The following is a 21,204-nucleotide window of genomic DNA, read 5'->3' as shown; positions in this document are numbered from 1 at the left end:
AGGAGTGTTTGAGCCAAGTAATTCTAAATTAATACGTATACTTCTCTGCCTCTCTGCAGTGAATGGTACCTGAACGGGAACTACCTCGTGATCATTGTATCTTTTGCAGTAATATTACCTTTGGCTCTCATGAAACAGTTAGGTAAGTATATCATGTTATTCTTATAGTGGGTCACCCATTTCATTAGTGTTGAGTCTGGGCCTCCTTTTAAATTCTGTGTTGTGTTACGGTTTGCATGAATCGGTTAAAGCTAGACTATGTAGCTTGCTGAACAGCGGCCACTGCAGCTGCATACAATAACTACGGGGTTATGGGTAAATGCTGGACTACTATTTGGCATTGAGGAAAAATAATAAGCTATTGCAACAGCAGCACAAGTGACATTACGGAGTCTGACAACTGACTTCGTATGTCTGTTACACAGCAATATTTACCCTAAGTTTGCTAACAATATCCACCAAAAAGCTGCCGGTCATGTTGGACGAGTAATGCAGAAGCAGCAATACCCCTACATGAATCCAACTTTTCATTGTTAAGAAGAATAATGTGTTTCTTTCTCTCAAAAGTTGCAAAGTCTTGCTTGAACAAAAGGTTTTGCAATGTTAACACAACTATACTACTTTTGATTTAAATTCAAAATACTTAAAGTATAAATGCTCTGCATCTTTAAGTGACACCTGAATTCATTGTGTAGCCATGCCTGATAATTGCCAATACACTGCGAGACTGCAGAGGATTCACTCACTTTAAAATAATGTGAATTTGTTGTTCCTTTAACGCATACAAATATTTTTGCAAGTTTGGTCAAGAGTCAAGTGGGTTTGTCTGCATTTCAGTGCTCTAGATGAGAAAATACATGAAACAAAACAGATGGAAAGAGGAACAGAAAGCAGGGAGAGCCAGTTTGGAAGTGAGGAAAGGGGGCATATTGGCTGACCTCTTTTAGTCTTTCTCCTGCTGAGACATCAAGGACAACAGACCAGAGAGAATCCAGTAATGAGCTCCGACTCCCAGCACATTAAAGGAGCAATAAATATACAACACTTTAGCATTAATATAGCAGCAAACAACTATTTGCTATGGAAAGATATAGTGGAGTAATGTCTGAGCAGAGAATGAAGTCGCTCTCCCTCTGTATCGTGTTATCAGAACTTCTCTGTCCGCTTTGTTTACATGGCCAGGCCGACAGCGCGTGCATTTAGTGCATATTAGTACATTTTAGTACATGTTAGTACACGTTACTGCATGTGAGTGTGTAAAGGCAAATGTCGACCATATGCAAGTCTAAAAATAGTGGAATTACAATTTCAGGGTCCATCACGTGATGCGCCATGGGGCCCAAAAAGACTTTGGAGGGAAGAGATGTCTGTAATGTGGATGAATATATTTTTTGGTAAATCCATGTACAAACACATGAATACACCCGATTTTAAATCATTAGGTCCTAAAAGTTGTCAAATGCGCTCATAGTTGAACTTATTTGAGTTATTTCCGTCCTTCGGTCATATTAATGAGCACAAGAACGATACTTGACTGAGAAGCTGGGAGGCGGGATCAAAGGAATTTATTTTCAAGCCTTAACCCAAAATGTTTGTGTTTTAGGATACCTGGGATACACCAGTGGTTTCTCCCTGAGCTGCATGGTTTTCTTCCTCATTTCGGTACGTCCTCTATACATATATATATATATATATATATATATATATATATATATATATATATATATATCTGTATATATATATATATGTAAACTAGATCATGTCCTGTATCTTGTTTCTAGTCTGTTTGGCAGAAACATCAAGGCAGCATACTCGCATGCACTTTTTTTCACCTTCCCATAATCTCTACCCTAGTCTCTCTACTCATTGCCATGGACTAATGTTTGCATGCTGCGGTTCCAGGCTGTGTTGGTTCTCTTGTCTTTCTCTGACCTAGTTTTGGCTGTGTGAGCTGTAATCCATGCATCGCTCTCTGGCTCTCTCTCAGTACCATATTTTTAATTTTTTTGTCTTAATGCTAACTGTGTCCCACAGACTTTGTTACTGCTTAACGCCTCTTCTCTGCACCGCACAGGTCATCTACAAGAAGTTCAACACCCCGTGTCCATTTGTGGACTTTTCATTCAATAGCACTGCATTGAATGTCAGTGCCATGGATCTTGGTGGGGAGCCTAATCCTGCCTGTATTCCCAAAATGGCCAACCTCAACTCACAGGTAGGTTTTTGTGCATGCCACTGAGTCTGAAAATGCAAATGCACTGTCATGTTCACTGACCGCCACCCACTTACGTCATAGTCATCTTTAGCATGTTGCCAGTGACGGTTCACAATCCAAGCATGGAAATTGCACTTGGTTTGAAGCACTCAGTTGCACTCAGGTTTTTTTTTTATCAAACTGTTGATGATAGACATTAGTCTGTGATTACTGCAAGGATCAAAGATGGACAGTGACCCCCAAGCTGTCTGCATCTGTCAGCAGAGGAATACAAATTGCTTTGACATTCTGTTGCTTATAGTGAGATCCTCATGTTTGCTCTTTGTGGGCCAGAGAGTTGGGTAATGAATTAAATGGGAAAGATCTGACATTTCTCTCAGTGCCCTCCTTTTTTATACACAGTACGTACTTAACATCACTTCATTGTATTGAAACAATGTTACTTTCCTGGAGCATTTGCAAATACTAACCAGTTGTTCATATCAAGTCCTAATAACCCCTAAAGATGTATGAGACTTTCCTAACGCAGGCTCCAAAGCCCAATTCCTGCTGCTCAGCAGCTTACAAGTAAGGCATTCTTAAATAGGCTAAAACGTGTCCGCAGCCAGGCCCAAGTTAATCTCAGGGAAACAATTAGCTCTCTGTGATATGTATGAGGCAGTAAAGTGCGAGGTTGGTGGTAAAACGTCTGGGATGGCGCTGCTGTATCTATGGTGACCTGTTGGGGTTCATTTTCAGACTGCCTACACCATCCCCATCCTTGCGTTCGCCTTTGTGTGCCACCCCGAGGTCCTGCCCATCTACACAGAGCTGCGCAAGTATGTTCTTATGATGGAAAACTCATGCTACCTTTTGGACAATAAATCAGTTGCATAACAAAGAGGAAAGGTCTTATTTGTGCTTGGCTGATCATAACCTATAGTCACATGCACTGCTTTCACTTTATTTTGAAATGCGTTGGCACTGCTTGTATGATGTAGCATGTTGTTAGTTAAAATAATCGTGCCTGTTGCAGTTTCCTACAGCTAAAGAAGCCCTGCAACTGTTCTACATGCTTTCTATATGACAGTGTATGCCCTGATGTTATGTGTACGTATGAGTTTATGTTTGTGTGCGTGTGTGTGTGACATCATATGGCAATATCTTCTGATTTCAGTCCCACCAAGAAAAAGATGCAGCATGTGGCCAACATCTCCATTGCAGTCATGTACAGCATGTACTTCCTGGCTGCCCTTTTTGGATACCTAACTTTCTATGGTGAGGCCTGGTCCTCCTCCCATTGCGGAACATTGTGTATATCTATCTATCTATCTATCTATCTATCTATCTATCTATCTATCTATCTATCTATCTATCTATCTATCTATCTATCTATCTATCTATCTATCTATCTATCTATCTATCTATCTATCTATCTATCTATCTATCTATCTCTCTGTCTGTCTGTCTGTCTGTCTATTTATAAATATGTCTCTATCTATCTCTCTCTACGCGCTTCTTAATTTTTTTTTTCTATTCACGTTAATTGTTTTCATTTAATGTTACATGGTTGTCAGCACAAGTCTGAATCACTGTTTTAGCAGCACAGTCATCCTGAAGGCCGTACAAGCACCATGATTCATCATCCCCCTCTAGTGGTCATATTAACATACTTACATTAACATTAACCATATATACTTCTAAAGTAATCCACTGCACTGAAAAGACATCATGATTTATGAAGGAGCTTTTATTAAATACAGTAGCATTTTACTTATATTTTAGGATGTTAATAAAGTATGATTTTTGCATTATTCTCATCTGTATTGTTGTAATATATACCAGTTAATATTAATATTTGACTTGTATTATAAGTACATTGTTATTAATGAATATTATCACTATATAATGAAACGACGAACGTTCATTCAAACTATTCTATTATTTATAAAATCTCTTTCAGGTGAAGTGGAACCAGAGCTGCTTCACACCTACAGTCGCATCGACCCGTATGATACTTTGATTTTGTGTGTGCGTGTGGCTGTACTCACTGCTGTCACACTCACTGTACCCATTGTGCTCTTTCCCGTAAGTACAACTTCAGCACCTTAACTTTACACATTCGCTCACTTCCGTGAAGTCACAGAGACGTTATTTCCTTCATGCAGTTACAATTGAAAATTGCTTTTTGAATAAAATGTTTGTTATAACCAGGTGCGAAGAGCAATCCAGCAGATGGTATTTCCCAACAAGACCTTCAACTGGCCCCGTCACATCGCCATTGCCCTCGTTCTGCTCACTTTCATCAACCTGCTCGTCATCTTTGCTCCCAACATCCTGGGCATCTTTGGGGTCATTGGTAGGTTGGGCCGGCACTGGCTGCGACATTTAGACAGACTTGGTTACTAGAAGATGCACCCTCACAAATCCTGAGTATAGCATCCATGATCTCTTTAAAGCCTATATATTAGTGGATTATGCATGTATATTCATAATTATTTTATACATGTATATTATTATGCATGACATTTTTCTCCCTCTCTTTTCTTCTAATTTCCATATCACCACAACAGTGCTGTCAGACTTGCAGCAACACTTAATGAGAACTGAAGGGAGTGAGAATTCATGGAGAATCGTTTTCTGAATAATTTTCTACTTTTTGTCTGCTTTCCAGGTGCCACATCTGCCCCTTGTCTCATCTTCATATTCCCTGCTGTCTTCTACATTCGTATTGTTCCCGAAGAAGAGGAGCCAATGCGCTCATTCCCCAAAGTGCTGGTGAGCGTCCCATGAACATAACATACATTTAAGTTTAGATTTGTAACATTTATTCTAGGTTGGGTTCGGTGAGCATAACAACAATGACATTTGTAGACGGTAACAGGTTGCTTTATGTGCATACGGTAGTTGGAAACGACATTAGATTTGTGGTGATATATTGGGTGTATTTACATTTTTGTATTTATTTTTATTTAATTTTTGTATTTATATGGTACAATGTAGCATTGTTTTGAATGCTGCTCCTATGTATAGTTTTTTCATTGACAGTTACTTTGAATCTCAAATGTAAAGTGAAACTTAAACGAATAGTAAAGTGGGGATGTTTGATGATCAGTGTATTATTTACACTAGATGATGATGGTGATCACACGCTCAGTTTGGAGAAGCAGACAGGAGCACTCAGCACGGAAGCAACATTTTTTACTGCTGTGGTGTTTTGTTTTATCCACCTAACAGAAAAGCTTTCTGAAACAATCGATATCATATTAAGTATACAATAATATATACAATATTTTCTGACAGGAACTGAAAGTGAAACTTATTAATACGTGTTTTGTCCAGGGAGACAGAATCTTAGTAAGTTTGACTTTCAGAAACGGCTGTCAGCCAGATAAAGCGATTCAAATATTCTCAGTATGGCATTGATTTTAAGGGATATTGATCAATAATCTATACCCAATCTCTGATATCAGCATCAGTATCGTTGCATCGCTAATTTCTTCAGCTCTATAAGTAAAGTATATACTCTGACAAAAAAGTAAATTAAAGCCATTCATATATTCAATGATTTACGATGGCAGTTACTGTGAATATCGTGACGCTGTCTGGTGCATCCACTGCACATACGACCATCTCTCTACCCCTGTTCTTCTGTCACTCTCTTTAACTCAATCACTCCTCCTCTCTTTTAGGCTGCCTGTTTTGCTGGGATAGGCTTCCTGTTCATGATAATGAGCGTCAGCTTTATCATCATTGATTGGACATCAGGCAACAGCAGCGCCAGCAGTGGTCACTAGGCAACACCTTACATTTTTTTCAGGTTTTATATTGTTGATTTAGATCTGTGTTGTGATGTTTTTACTTTGAATGATGTTTGATGTTGAATATGACCTACCTTTTCCATGAGAAAATATTGGCCACAGAGAAGGAGTCAGAATGGCGCTCAATTTCTCAAAAAAAGACCTTAGTCTAATGACGTTACACTGTTCGGTACATCCTGCCAAACAGTGACTGCAGGATCCAGGCCGGTCTACTGACTGGAAAATTGATAGGTGAATTTACAAAATAGGCCAGGTGCATAAAGAGTAATGTTGACATCAGGAGGCTGTGCTTTGTGAGATGGATTTAAAAACTAAATAAGTAACAATATAGAAAGCAGCTGTCATTATACGCTTGTCCCTGCGTTGGTTGTGATCAACTGCCATCCCCGTCTTTCCCTGAAGATAATCTACGATCTGCAACGTGCTACTCAGATTAAAATAGACCATCTGAGGCACCTCCATTTTAACTGTTGACAAAAAATCAACTCAATGATAGAAAATTATTAATTTATGATTTTTACATCTATTATTATTATTATTATTATTATTATTATTATTATTAATATTATTATTATTAAAATTATTATTAAGTTATTTGAATTACATTTTTTGTCACGTTGTGCAGCTGCAGATGAAAGTGATGGTACTATGCTATTGCACAGAAAGAAAGATAAGTTAAAGGAATAGTTCAACATTTCCGGTAAATACGCTTGATTTATACCACTCTCAATGCTGTGTACAGTAAATTTGAAATTACAGTCAACAACTGGTTAGCTTTGCTTAGCAAAAAGACCAGAAAATGTTGAACTGTTTCTTCAGTGTGCACCCTTTCGCTCCTACTCCACTTACTTAGTTATTTTAAGGTTCGGAGTAGTCAACGTTTTCGCCTCCCTCTCAACAGAGCGGGGTGTTAAATCACACGGACAGTATGTGGTAAATTGTTGTGAGCACATTTATCAAAATATTCCTACACTATATGATCAAGATGTATATTTTTTATTATGAATCACTACTTGATAAAAAAAAAACTCAGAAGATGCAGAATGGACTGATTATTCAGGTTAGGTTAAGATTTTTCAATGGCTCTTGGGTTTCCAGATCACCACAGAAAACAATGCCTTGTGTTTGCATTTTTTTCCCAGTATTACTGTGTAAGTGAAAGAAAGAAATGGTGCTGAAAACCTCATCAGTTGGATTGTACAGCTCAAAGTGATGAATGAAATGAAAAGAAAAAAGTCACTACTCAGTGATTGTAATGATCAAGGGAAGATTTCTTTCCTGAAAGATGTGTTGTTTCTGAATATTTACTGGAAGTAATCAGAGATAACCAAAACTAAAAAAACAACAGCAGGGTCACTTGACGAAGTGGTTAGTAACAGTTGGGTGTCTGTAAATATTTCTGTGTCCAGCACAAGCTTGATCCCTAACAGAAATGACAGACATGGGATGGCTGTCTCTTAAACACTATTGAAAAGTTTGTGGTTAGCAATAGCACTTTCCGTTGATAAGCACAACTTCTTGTTGCCATTAATATGTTTAAACACAAGCAAATGAAATTCCCAGATTCGATAGATGTGATTTAAGGGCATGTCCCTTTTGTATAACTAAATCTGGTGATGTAACCAATCTAATGTAGATTATGAGCAATTTAGCAATGCATCGATGGTATAATATGGATGTCTTCTCAAACATTACTTGAAATAATGTTAAGGTTAGTTTTCCTGTGAGCCCCTGCTACCATTCATTTCCTCCTCTGGTCCGTTCTGTAGCTAAAACAACTAATCCGTTGGATGTACTGGTGTCCGTGTTGTTTAAAAAAAGAAAACATGGCTCCACTGTATTTGAACTATCGTACCTATAAGCATTAGTGTTGATAAACCTGGACCTATACTCTGATCAAGTATAATTCTAGTGTTCATCTCCTGTCATTGATAGATTAACTGTTGTTTTCAACTTCATGTTTAATGTTTATTGGGTTGAATATGATCCAGTGATCAAATACAAATCTTGTTAAGGTTTGATTTTATGTGGGTTTCTTTTCTTATTTGTTTTTATAGTCAGTGGCATATCATCAGTGGTACAGTTTGTGTTGTTTCTGACTTCCTTTCTCAACTCTGAGATGTTTGTAATCTGGTGTACTAGCATATATTCCAATATATTTTTTTATGATCAACTCTGTTACACCAGACAGCAGTGAGTGCTGTGCGGGTAAGTCAGTACTATCCAGTCAATTGGTTAAACAACAAACCTCTTTTAATCTCTTTTTTCCATTGTATCTAATTATTTGGTTGTCTTGATGTAACTATGCAGAGGGAATCATGTGAATCAGCCAATGGGGCATAACATAGTGTTTGGTGTTGTTTAACCAATGCAAGGGTTATATTTATCCCTGACTTCCTGTTCCCGATTTGACCTTGTTAAGTTTTGCAATGGTGCAGACGTAAAACCATTTCAAAAAACCTCACAACATTGAAATAAACATGAGGCAACAAAGTGAGGGGACACTGTGTTAGTGGCTGATACAAGATGATCTCTAATGACCTCTATTTAGACTCAGTGTTGTTAGTCTCCCTCTTTGTGTGATTTATTGAAATGTGTATGATTGAATAGTAACATTAAATATTGACATCGGCCAGCATTTATAAATATTGTATATAAATGTATACCCTTTATATTCGATATGCATATCTAGTTTGTACAATGTAGATAGCTATTAAAGTTTTAGTGCAATAAATAATATAAATGTAATCATTTTCAAAGTGCTTTTAAATTTCTTTGTCCTTCATTTTATGTCGATGTTCTTGTATCTCTTTATATTTTAATATTATGCTGGCAGGTATTGTACTGTAAACAATGTTGCAATAAAGATAATGAGGTAACTTTGATCTTCAATCATCTGTCAGATATGGCCAGCTGGAAACAGGAAATCTAATATGGACCGACTTTCAAGACTATTTTAAAATATATAAATTGTAAATTCCAGTACCTGAATGAAAAAATTAATTAACATCAACTGAACTTTTAAGAAAATATATTTCTGCGGAAAAAAGGACAATCTGATTTACTTTTTACAAAAAGATTTTATTCCTGTAATATTTAAATATCAGTAACACTTTGTAGGACAAAAAAATTGTAAGAGAAGGGAGTTGATAATGTGTCTCTTGAGGGTTAGGAGCCGATCCACAAGGTGACACTAAAGTGCTGTGGTTGGCATTAGCTGTGGAGTTATGACCATCACTCAATGTAACAACGGGGGGAATACAAAATCCAGAAATGTAAGCTATTAAAAAAAAAAAAAGAAAGATGGAATGACATACAATCTTGATTTATCCACGAGGCAGTATAATTCAGATGAAATTGAAAGGCAACTCTTGAATGAAACAGCGCTCCTCCTTTTACTACATTTCCCATGAAGCACTCGGGGTGGGCGTATTTTCCTCGTGAGGGTTGGCCCTGCTGCTGTAGAGTTGGGAGGTGACGGCGCTGTCTCGCTGTTTGTGTCGGTCGGAGGGGAACTTCACGGCGGCTCCGGGTGTGGCTTCAAACGTGATAAATCTCAACGCGGGGAAAGAATGCGTAACAGCAATAGGGATTAAACAAAAAAAACAAAGAAGATACATAAAGCAACACAGATAAATATCCTCTGAAAAGCGGGTAGTGTGTGTCTGGTAGCTTCACTGGCAGCAGGAATCCGTGTGCTCGCTTTTCAACAGCTGGAATACTTTTTGTTGCTGAACTTCGTGGCTCGTTTTCGTGTGTTTTAATCTGCTCCAATGGTCTGCTGGAGGACTTCCCGAATGCACTAAACGTCAACCGTCCCCAAAAAGTTGCTCACGGTTTGTTTTCGGGCGCAGGACAACTTCTCCATTCTCGTTAGAGACCACCAATGCTGGTCAACTGACTCAATAACCAACGGATTTCATACGTGAGACATTCAAGTTCACATCGCAGGAGGAAATCTATGATTGTCGTTCCCTCTCGCGGGTGAACGGACTCAGTCACGTTTGTCGCCACTCATCAAAAAGGGAAGTCGCCTTACTCAACTTAAACCCTTGTTTTTAAATAAGGTGTTTCGGTCACAGCCGTTCAAACGAAATATATATATTTTTTCCTGGTGATATTTTCCCACTAAGCAGCAGTCCTGAAGCGTGCACTAGGAACCATGGGTTGTACTGTTAGTCAGGAAGATAAAGCCGCGGCCGAGAGGTCTAAAATGATTGATAAAAACCTGAGAGAAGATGGAGAGAAGGCGGCGAGAGAAGTGAAACTGCTGCTGCTGGGTGAGTAGTCTGTCACGACACTAAAGTACCACATTCATGCTTCCAGACGAATTGTGCAACAGCATGAAACACTTGACCGTTTGTACAAATATGACTCAGGAGCATATCAGACAAAAAGTCCAAGAGTAAATTCCATTGTAAAGAAATTCTATCTATTGTAACATTTATTTGGTCCTTGAAATGTGGCTTTAATTCATATACTGCCTCTATTGAAGTGTTTTTCCAGAACTCTGTGAGTTGTTTGGGCTAAGTGTTCATCACCTCCGTAAGAGACAAACGTGGCAGGAAAATGCAGTTTGTGTGAGTGCAGTCATGTGAACGTGACCTTCTACTGTTCCAAGTTCAGATGTTAAAAGTAGCCTGTCTTGGAGCCCTTTGCCTTCATTCTCAGCTCCGCTTTGAGAGAAACCCATGTGCCTTCTTGAGTATGTTTGGTAAGGTTTGGAATTGAAACACGCCCAGCAAATGATGGGTCTATGTCTAAACCCTGGATGTTGAGTGAGAGATACGAGCAGAGGGTCTGATTTCTTTCGACAGGGCGGTCAAAAATAGGCAGTCTTACATTTGCAGTGGTTTCCTCCCACCAGGACTGAACTGAGGGGTCAGACATGACAGGGTCTGCTCGATAATGAGTGGGCTGCTGTTTGGTCAGAGGGTGAACAGCCCTGGCTGACGGTTCCCAGCACTGGCTCAAGCTCACACACGCATAAACACAAAACAACTGATTGAAAGTAATGCTTGGTAGCAAAGAGAGTCTGACACTTTCCCAGGCTTATACACGTCTCCCTGGTTCCTTTAGCTTTCTGAATGTAACACGAAGCTACTGGACATATTGCTTTTGTCTGTTAAGTCTTTGAGTATTGAAGCCATCCTGACATATTGTTTTACTTCCTACACGCTTATCCATTTTAGATGGTCCTATATAATTTTATATTGCCTGCTTTGCTTTCTATAGAGCCTTTGCTCTATCCACTAAGATATAAAACCTTACTTGATATGCAGCTCAGACATGCAAAACGAAAGAGAGTAGCAAGTCTCATTGGCTGCCGCTCATTAACCAATACTTTTTATTTATTGAAAGAAATCATTAAATTCCCATATGATCTCACATCCATTGATTCACACTGGAAGTTAATGTAATTATTGCTCCGAGGGAATCAAATACATTTTGAATGAGTCATTTTGTTAGAATAGACTGGGATTTTATCGAAAACCCCTCACTGAACATATGCTCAGGGAAATGAGCAGAGAAATATACTTAAAATATCATTATTATTTTTGCCCCACTTTCAAGCACACTACCCTTCCTGTAGCTTGTATAAATCTGAAGTATTATAAGTTATTTAATTAACCCATGCATTTTGTAACATAATTGATTTGTCATCCTCTTTCCTGACAGAAAACAGGAAATTCTACTTAAATTGATAGGGAACACATACTGTGTTTTTCTCTCCTGGGTCTTTGAAGAGACGGCTGGTTGTTAAGTTGTGCCCCTGGTTAGAAGGCTAATTACTACTCTGCTCTGTACAGCAGGTCTCATATCAGTAATTACCATCCGGCGCAGTGTGTGAGGGTGGAGAGGAATTATAGGAGAGGTCTGAATCTGAACCGAAGGTTTGTGAATTTGTGCGTAAAGATTCACGTCATGCAAGTAAGACTTTTCCCTTCTGCATAAAAAAACCTCTGAATGTGTCAGGGCACACAAAGGCTGCATCAGGCTATAAATCTGCAATTTTGTTGTGGAAGATTTTCTGGTCTCTAAAAAGTGACATTTTTATTCACTTGCAGTTAATTCCTCCAATACTGAACCAGATTCAGTGGACTTCATTCTTCATTACAGTGAAGTTAAAGAGAGTGTTTCAGGGAATTATTGTTTCTTGAAAGATTCAAGATCTCATTGAATAATATGTTTGTAGTGATCTTTCTAGCAGCATTTGTGACAGAGGTGTGACATCCTTCCAGAGGTGCTACATTACGCCTCCAGGTATGTTCTCCCATCTGCTGCCTTTATCTGTTGGAACAGCTGAGAAAATCTCCCTGCTTCCTATGTGGCCACACCAGTATTCTGTACACATGACATCTATTGCATCTGTCCATCCGGGGAGAGGGATCCTCCCCTGTTGCTCTCCTGAAGGTTTCTTCCCTTTTTTCCCTGTGAAAGGTTATTTTTGGGGAGTTTTTCCTGATCTGATGTGAGGTCCTGGGACAGCGATGTTGTATGTGTACAGATTGTAAAGCCCTCTGAGGATAATTTGTAATTTGTGATATTGGGCTATACAAAATTGAATTGAATTGAACCAGTAAAGCGTCTGTTCTGCTCGTCCAATGTAGCCTAACTTGTAGATCGTAATCCTGTGTCCCTACTAAAGCAAACTCGAGAGACTCTTGAGACAAGGTGTGGAGGTTGAAGGATGCCTGTTTCTACTGAAATTATGGATCTCTATTTGAATCAACTCTGAATCACTGCCTTCCAAGCAGAGGAAGTCGAGCCAAAAAAAATCTTAATTGAAATGTTCACACTTTATATTGCAATTAGGATTTCCATCATTTGAAACTACTTTTCTCAAATGCTTTTTACCTAAAAGAAGGCTGCATTAAATTGTTGTGTCTTGTTAGATGTCCCCAGAGAAAGCCATTAGTTAATGTAGCATAGAGAACTTCATACCGCTGAGGCTTACGCTTTCATTAACAGGAAGCACTCATTCACAGGCTTCCCTGCTGATTATGGTCTTTGATTGACATTTAATCTATTCCACGTCCACAATAAAATATTCTCCTCTCACTTTAGTTGATTTTCTCTCTTCTTTGGCTTACCAACCTTTTTTTTTCTCTTCAGCTCAGCACAAATGAGAAGCTCCTATTGGCAGCATGCTCTGCTTAAACTGTACACGCACATGCACATGCACACACGCACACACACATTCTGTGTTAATTATGCATAATAACATAGGCTCAGAGGCCTGATGGCATACTTAATGCTGCTTGTGGGCAAAGTAGAAGGCCCCATCAACCTCTAACATAAACATAAAGACACTACTAAAAACATATTGATATATATGCACATTAAAGAAGCATGCAGTGTGTCGTGGAATACTCCCTTTTCCCCCACAGCTGTCAGCTTGACATGAGGTGATAAATGAAGGAAAATAAAGATAGTTTTATCAGGCTGTGGTGAAAAAGATGCCGATCATTTTCTTAGAATGGAAATAACTTGGTCTATTTGAAGTCTAGAAACAACCAATGTGGCAGTGCTGTTATTTATTTCCATTTATGACAGTGGAGGTGTTGTTCTTTTCTGACATGATATAGAAGGCATTCACTACAGTACCCATCATAGACTCAGTTCATGACTTGGTTGTTGCTTCTGTGTTGAATTGGATTCCATTACAAAGCCCGTCATGGACACTGCCACATGTAACAATGTAAGGCTGACTTACTGTTTAGCCTGCAGCTGGTATTATTCGTGATCAAAGCATCAAATGGTTAGACTAAAATGAAGGCGGCAGCCACATTTCATTCCTCATGCCACAGAATGAGAAGTGTGCTGTTAATGCTTTCCGGCTAAGAATATATTATCTGTGTGTGGAGAGGGGAGGGATGTAGAGAGAAGCTTGTGTAACTCTAACACAGTTACCGTGACTGTAAATAAGACACTGGTCCTTATTATGAACCAACATTGAATGGTTTCAAGGAAAGGACTCTGATCTCTGTGTGCGTGAGGATGCTTGCTCATTAATCCGCATACTTTGCTAAAGCCTTTGTAAGAAGGCAGGGAAATGGGTTCCCAATGATCGCTGACGCCGTTTTTTGGATGACGTGAGCTCCAAAAAAAAAATCTGGGTAGATACGCTTGAGTAGTAGATATTTTGATATTTAATGTTTTCTTGGCTATAAAAACATTGAAAACTATCAAATACCTGGTTTGAAAATCATACATACAGATCTCAAAAAGATCATTAGGAATTAGCCAATGCAATTGTGGCAGAATGGTACCATAATACCAGTTTTAAACATGCTGATTGAATCTAGGAATGTTATACTGCATGCTGTTAACAGCAGCATGAGGTGTCTGTATTAGTACTGTCTGGCTTTTATCCTGCGTTTCTATCTCTTACGGCATTATTTAATCCATATACACACTACCTTTCCAATTAATATGTTGCATTAGTCCTATCAAAATAATGCACATCTTTAGGATAAATAGGAAAGTATTAGCAGTGTTAACATTATCAAAAGCATGGCCTCAATTAGAACCGACATGTATACAGTATATATTGTTACATTGTGTCAAAGTTAAAATTGTGAAAGTGATGTTCTATAATGCTTTATCTATTGCTGACAGCAGCAACATTGCAGTGCAGCACTAACAATACTTGATTTTAGGAGTTGCAACCATTACTTGTTAAAATTGCTCCTAGATTTTCAACTTATTTTATCCCAGATTGATGAGTATGACGGCTCTACGTTGTGTGAAATTAGTGCCCCTCCATTCATATCACAAACACATTTTCCTGGAATCGTCATGCAAACTGTCACATCACCTGGGCCGAGGTTTGACTACAGTACCCCACAGTGGAACTTCTACTATGAAAATAATTGAAGGATATCCCTTCAGTACGTTTTTTTTAAAGGCTCAGACGGTAATGTAGTTCACAACACCACGTCATTTGACGGAGCTACATCAAGATTACGGGAACAGTTTTCCCCCTTGAGAATTAATTTTTTTAAATGATATATTATGCATTGATGTATTTTATTGTCCTTGTTGCAATAAAAGGCCACAGCCAGACACCCTAGGCCTGAGGTGACATTTTAGCTCATCTAATTTTATTAGGTTGTAACAACTGCCGCACATCTTCAAAGGCAGTTTCCTCCTGTGGGTTCCAGTAGAACAAACTGTTACCTTCCTCTCTCTTAAACAATTTGTTTAGGTAACTTTTTCAAAGCTTAGTGCTGCAGACTCAGTATCGATCAGAGAGAGAAGGCCTCTACCGACTAGCCCAGTCACTGCTCCCATTTGTGAAAGCTATCAATATAAGCAGAGTTGAGCTGGGAAACCTGAGCTGTAGCTGCTGTGGTAGTATGGTTAGAGAGGCAGGCAGCTCAGGCCTCTCTCTGATCTGATCCTGTTATTATCTCGTTGCCAGTTGGTGATTAGAGGTGTTTGACTGGTTTGCAGAACTCTGGAAAGTTGCTCATGTCAGGCCCAACTCCTTCTCCATTTCCTCTTTATACCTTTCCAGGTTAAGGGAATGTGATCAGAAACACTGAAGAAGTCAAACTAAACATGGGTAAAACGTTTTAAATAAAGTTGCAGTATTTCTCTGAAAGAAATCAAGCAGGCAGCACATTGTAGCCCAAATAGTCACCTATTTACTGTATATAGTCATGTTTGATGACAACACAAGGTGACATGTTTTACTGCTGGTCAGCCCATGTGGTCTGTGCTGCATAGACACTGAGTTCCTCCCTCTTATTAAAGTCAGTGTCTGAGTTTTTGTGGGTGTAATTATTGTAGGCTGATTATAGAGACCTGAGTTTCTCTGAGAAACCGAGTCAGACTGACCTATTCCTCAGGTATAAACAGCTCTGTCTGAATGCCTGCTCTGGCAGCGGAGCACACTTTTGCTACCCCAAGAAATCTTATCTTCACATCAGCGACTTAGCGGCTACATTGTAACTGATATTTACAAAAAGCACAATTGGCAAAAATTTGCCAATTCTGAAAGGTTTATCAAATGAACTCCTGCCCTATGTTTTTTGGGTGACTTGACCATGTTTACTCAACAGTCTGCACCACAGTGCTGCCCAATTAGCTGTATGACGCACTGGGCAGCAGAGTGTGTATGTGAAGAGGCAGAATATCCTGCAATTACAGAGAGCGCTCCGAAGATAAAGCCTGCTCCTGCAGACTGGGTGTCTCAGTGTAAGTCTACAGGGACGGGCTGCACTATCCTCTCTGCTCTGGAAATACTGATGGCTTAGAAAATCCTCCACCCATACGTAAAATCTTACCTCCACACGGCAACATATCTTTGCTGCTTTATACCTACATTATTTATTGAGGAAAGGCAGTTTGTGTCCTGTGTTGCGTGTGCATCCCGAGGTGCATAAGCTACCTTTTTTGACTGCAGCCCTGAGGATTCGCCTTAGTTCTGGTTACCACATGGTGTGAAGATGATGGACTTAGGACCAGATCACAGCCCAATTCTCTGTGCATGCCCTTTACTGCTGATGTTGTCTGTAGAAGGAGGGAAGTAGATAATGCAGCATGTAGGCCAGCAGAGAGCCCTGCACAGACACCGGCACTGTTGCAAAATGCAAAGCTCTTAGTGAGAGCCAGAAGCATATGGGCTCAGATACAGAATGTACAAATGAGTTCACTTGATGTCTTTTTTTAAAGTCTGTTCACCCAAATTACAGCAGATTTTTTCCCAGTCAATCAGAAGGTTATGCAGCCTCGCCGATATAATTGGGCTAAGCTTCTAGCCAGCCCAGAACACTGAATGTGAATGGCATTTCCTTTTTGCTGCTCAAAGTACTCAAACATTAGTAATTTTGTTTTGCCAGAATATATGTTACTGTGGTTATTTTTGGACAATTGGCACGCACTTTTTCAATAGGAGCTTTTTTTCTACCAAAGATTAAAAGAATGTTAAAGAAAACGAAAAATAAACTGTGGTTATCTAGAGTTATCCAGGGTAACAAGGACACTGTTTGTGGTTAGATAACATGCTGCTGGTAAGCTGCATGTGTACCACAAACAAAGTTGTATTCACCTGCATTGTATTGGGATGGTTGCAGGACTGTCGGTCGTTGAGGTTTGAAAACATGGGTGAATAAATCCAAATTCATCTGCATGACTAGATACCACTAGGGGCAAGAGAATATGTCTTTTTGGGTATTTTGTATTAACTGACCTGCTAATGCACATTAGTGAGTATTCTGTCTTTCTTCCATATTTTGCCCCGGGCCAGAAAAACCTTTTATTTTCCATGTTTCAAGCCAAACTTGATCGCCATTATTCTGTAAAGTGTGTGTGTGTGTAAGTGTATATGTGTGTGTATATATATATATATATATATATATATATATATATATATATATATATATATATATATATATATATATATATAGTGTCGTTCCCTGTAGTGCTGTTTATTTTGCTAGGGTCCTGAAAACATACAATTCACTCCTCGAGTTCATGACCCCCCATAGCATCATCAGAAATGTCAAAGTTCCTTTAAGTTATTTTGCTTACATTTCCAAGTGCCCTTAGGGACTGGGGGTGGGGGCTTTCTTTGTCTGACCATTTCATTAAACACACATACAGAAAACCATTATCCCCTCTCTCCCCTTCCACAATCCATTTCCTTCTTCTTGCCTTTATAGGAAATGAGCTCACTTCACTTCCCCTCTATCTGCATCAGGTTATCCTGTCATTTTTCTCCACTGGAAGGGCCGGTGCTCAAGGGCTTCCTCTGTGCAGCTTTGTGCATGTACATATGTTGAAACCAGATCAAGTTCACTTAAACAACCAAATAAAGGAAATAGCTCTCAGTTTTCAATGGAGGCTGTGACTGTTTGGTACATTTTACCTCAGCAATCTTGGAGAAGTGGGCAGCACTACTGTGGGGACTGAGGTGGAGATAAAAAGAAGAAAGAGAGGAGGATTTTAATTTGTGACATAATCCTAGTAGAAAGGCTCATGACATAATAAGTAAGGATGGAAGCAGAGGGTAGGCCACAGATCATATTTAACCAAGCGGAAGATTGAGCAATTCTGTATGATCAGCTATGAGGCTTAATTCAACCAAAAATATCACTGCTAAACTTCACAGTAGTTCACAGAAGAAGAAAACTTGGAAGGGCGAACAAAAAAAGTGCAGAATGGGGGAAACAAAGGCCAGCAGTTTCTAGCTGACGAGATGGCGAGAAATGTTATCTTGAAAAATGTCAACTGGTCTGTGTTTTGTACCGAGTGACAGAGATGTGGAATGGTGATATTGTGATTCGGTCAGAAAGCAGACATCAGAGGAAAGGGGATGTGTCACTCTCCCAGAGGTACAGGAAGCAGTGGGGAACTGCTTGTAGTCTCTTCTATCGGTGTGCCCTTCATTTCTGTAAAGGTTTCTAGTTTCACCCGGGACCTCACTTGATCTGTCACACCCTGCTGGCTTTCAGCTGCTTCTGGCTTCTGTTGGTTTATCAGTGAAGAAAGTGCATCAAGCGAGGTGCCTAACATAACTTAAGCAGCATGTGCCCATGTGAAGGGGGATGATGGTGGGAATAGTTCAAATGTCAGGGTGATGATGTTGTGACAGCTGCATTTTGTTACTGTAATTGAGAGCTTGATGTGTTGCAGTAGTGTCGGTCCTCAGACAAATGGATCTCTTTACAGCCTACGTCAGCACACATATGCATGCGCATGTTGGCAACATCCAGGCGGGTGAGCAAAACGTTTGCTTTAAACATTGAATTAAAACTGTAAACAGCATCAAAATGTTACATGTTCGGTGGTCAGAATCAACAACAAGCTGCCCTTATTCCCAGATAAACAATATAGACTTCTTCTCAAACAAATCCTCCTATTATAGGCAATGAGCATTCAGCGTTCATACAAAACGGTTTCTGGAACGTGTGCTTTTACGGTGACACTAGATTATGTGGCAGCAGTCATCCGGCCCGCTTTCCCCACTGACTTATGACTTTATCTTGGATTAGCTTGTTGAGTGAGGGTATCGCTGTGTCCGTAAATCTTTTTGTATCTCAGTTCCAAAGTGTGCAATTTTAGCGTGAAAGCTCTGATTCTCAATGGCATCAACCACTCATATGATCTCAATCAAACTAAACTTAAAGCCTTGCTTTGACTTTAAGGTCCCGATGAATTCTTGAAACTTTAATAACATCTGTATAAACAACAGTTACATATTTTCTATTTAATTCTCAATAAAGCCAAACCTAAATGAGGTTAACAGTTGACATGTATTGGGTCACTGAGATGAAACCAGACAGTTGAAGTGCCCATATTGTTGTGAAAAATGTAGACCACAACCATTTCTTTTAGCTCATTGTCATCATTGGATGTCCTCATATTTAAAAATATTTTAAAAAACAAAAACATTTTAATTATTAAAATTGTTTGTATTTTATTAAGTGGTAAGCGAGTCCCATTTAAAAAGGAATAGGTTTGGATCATCACTCAATGCACCTTTTTTTCTTTTTCTTTTGGTGTCATTTTAAAATCTCTCCATAGCTCCCTTTTACCATTTTTGAACATGTTCGTGTTGTAGATGGAATTGATGTCATTTCCTGTTTCAACCGCCTGTCACCCTCCCCAATCTGTCACTTCCTCTTTCAGCAGGCTGCATGTAAGAGAGAAGTAGATGTGAGTCTTTTGTTCGGCTGGTTGAGGAAACCAGCACACCCATCCTGTGTCAGTTCTCTGGTTCTGATCATCAGACTGCAGGCACCACTGTTTCTCATACAACAAGGAACCCCAAAAACAAGTCTGAAACAAAAAGGGCCAGTAGCATGTTGTGTCTGCTAAAGTAAAAAAAAAAGTGAGCTGTGATACTTTGGGACACTTATAACTCATCTTTGAGACTTAATACTCAGTGACCATTGTTATTTGCCTGAACACGATTTTTGGAAAGACTGTAGCAGAGCCATAAAATGTCTTTGTTTTCCACCCAATAAAAAGAACAACTCTTAAAGCAGCAGGGCATAATGGAGAAATGTGTGTGAGACCCCATACCAAGCTCTACCACTTTAAAAAGATGTCCTTGGCAACACAGGCTGGGTTGTGCCACTTTTAATTTGTTAGTGTGTATTATGGAGGGCCTTCGTGTGGTGTACAGTTTGGCAAGTGGAAGACATGCTGACATTCCCTCAACTTAAACCAGTTCAAAATAACGGGGAAATATGATCAGTAGGCTGAGCGTTTCTCCGTGCCTTTTGTGATGAAAAGGTGATTTATTCGTTTTGTATGTCAAAGCATGCTGCTGTGTCTCCTCCCCACGGAGACTCTCTAGGTGTGGAGACAATATACAAGGAGAACAGTTGTATTTAAAGTAGGTGGTCTAAATGGTTGTTTATACAAATTCAGTAAGAAACCACAAGTAAAATAAGCAGTGGGCATTCTGCTGTGTTGTTTTACAATAACATATCAAATAGCATACAGTGTATAAAATAAGTAAAAAACAACTTTCATTACAATCACAATTAATGTTGGTGTCATAGATATACTGTCAACAGCATTTCCGTCCACCATACATGTGTGCGTCTCAAGAGACCAGAACCACAGCTCATGTTACATCTGTTTTATGGTCACAGTAGTATATGTGCTGGCCTGTAGTGTGAACATATACTGCATTTGTTTGTATGTGTGCTAATAGGGGAAGAAAATAACCATACTGCACTGATAGGGAAAATAATTTAATCCTCAGGCTAAGTACCAACCTGACTAGCCTGTGTTTTTTGTTGTTCTGTTCAAGCTTCAACTGCAAACTAATCACTAAATTCTCAGGACATTTTTGTTATTGGTTACTTTCAAATGGGCTGGTTTCCCTGAAAGGATCGCACCAATATGTTAACATGTGTTAAAATGCCAGTAGAAACACGGTTTTATTCCTTCACTTATGATATACTAACATGCAGCAAGTCACTTGTACTACATCTTACAAAGTTAAGAATTCTATTATAAAAATGTTATTATGCTTTGGTCTGTAAATCCCTTTTATAATGATTAACTGTTCCTCAATTCTCACTTTTACATCATTCCTTCTATTCCATTTTGAAGCCGACTCTGGATGTTACTCCAGTCTAGCACTTTCCACTCAAATAACTCAATTGCAACAACTGTGCCAATGGCTCTAGGAGCTGTGTGCCTTCCACTCCTAGTGCAGTT

At 39.2% G+C, this 21,204-nt stretch overlaps 2 protein-coding genes across 3 annotated transcripts in view; both read left to right on the top strand.

Moving 5' to 3' along the window:
- The window catches only part of LOC117731023 (sodium-coupled neutral amino acid transporter 3-like), a 34,435-nt gene extending 25,555 nt beyond the window's left edge, over positions 1-8,880 (top strand). The window contains exons 9-17 of one of the 2 annotated variants that reach the window (XM_034533138.1): positions 60-142; positions 1,604-1,662; positions 2,075-2,215; positions 2,954-3,033; positions 3,372-3,472; positions 4,158-4,282; positions 4,409-4,553; positions 4,869-4,972; positions 5,887-8,880. In XM_034533138.1, the coding sequence (XP_034389029.1) occupies positions 60-142; positions 1,604-1,662; positions 2,075-2,215; positions 2,954-3,033; positions 3,372-3,472; positions 4,158-4,282; positions 4,409-4,553; positions 4,869-4,972; positions 5,887-5,991 (943 nt within the window). In that variant the 3' untranslated portion in view covers positions 5,992-8,880. The remainder of the gene's footprint in view (positions 1-59; positions 143-1,603; positions 1,663-2,074; positions 2,216-2,953; positions 3,034-3,371; positions 3,473-4,157; positions 4,283-4,408; positions 4,554-4,868; positions 4,973-5,886) is intronic. The other variant, XM_034533139.1, reaches the window with a different exon arrangement.
- A 596-nt stretch (positions 8,881-9,476) lies between these two features.
- Positions 9,477-21,204, top strand: part of LOC117731260 (guanine nucleotide-binding protein G(i) subunit alpha-2) — a 51,705-nt gene continuing 39,977 nt past the window's right edge. Inside the window, exon 1 of the mRNA XM_034533489.1 lies at positions 9,477-10,295. Within this exon, the coding sequence (XP_034389380.1) occupies positions 10,178-10,295 (118 nt within the window). The 5' untranslated portion in view covers positions 9,477-10,177. The remainder of the gene's footprint in view (positions 10,296-21,204) is intronic.

Source organism: Cyclopterus lumpus, chromosome 5 (genome assembly GCF_009769545.1).
Source record: "Cyclopterus lumpus isolate fCycLum1 chromosome 5, fCycLum1.pri, whole genome shotgun sequence".
In the NCBI taxonomy this organism is placed as follows: domain Eukaryota; kingdom Metazoa; phylum Chordata; class Actinopteri; order Perciformes; family Cyclopteridae; genus Cyclopterus; species Cyclopterus lumpus.
This window is presented reverse-complemented; position numbering and strand designations above follow the sequence as displayed.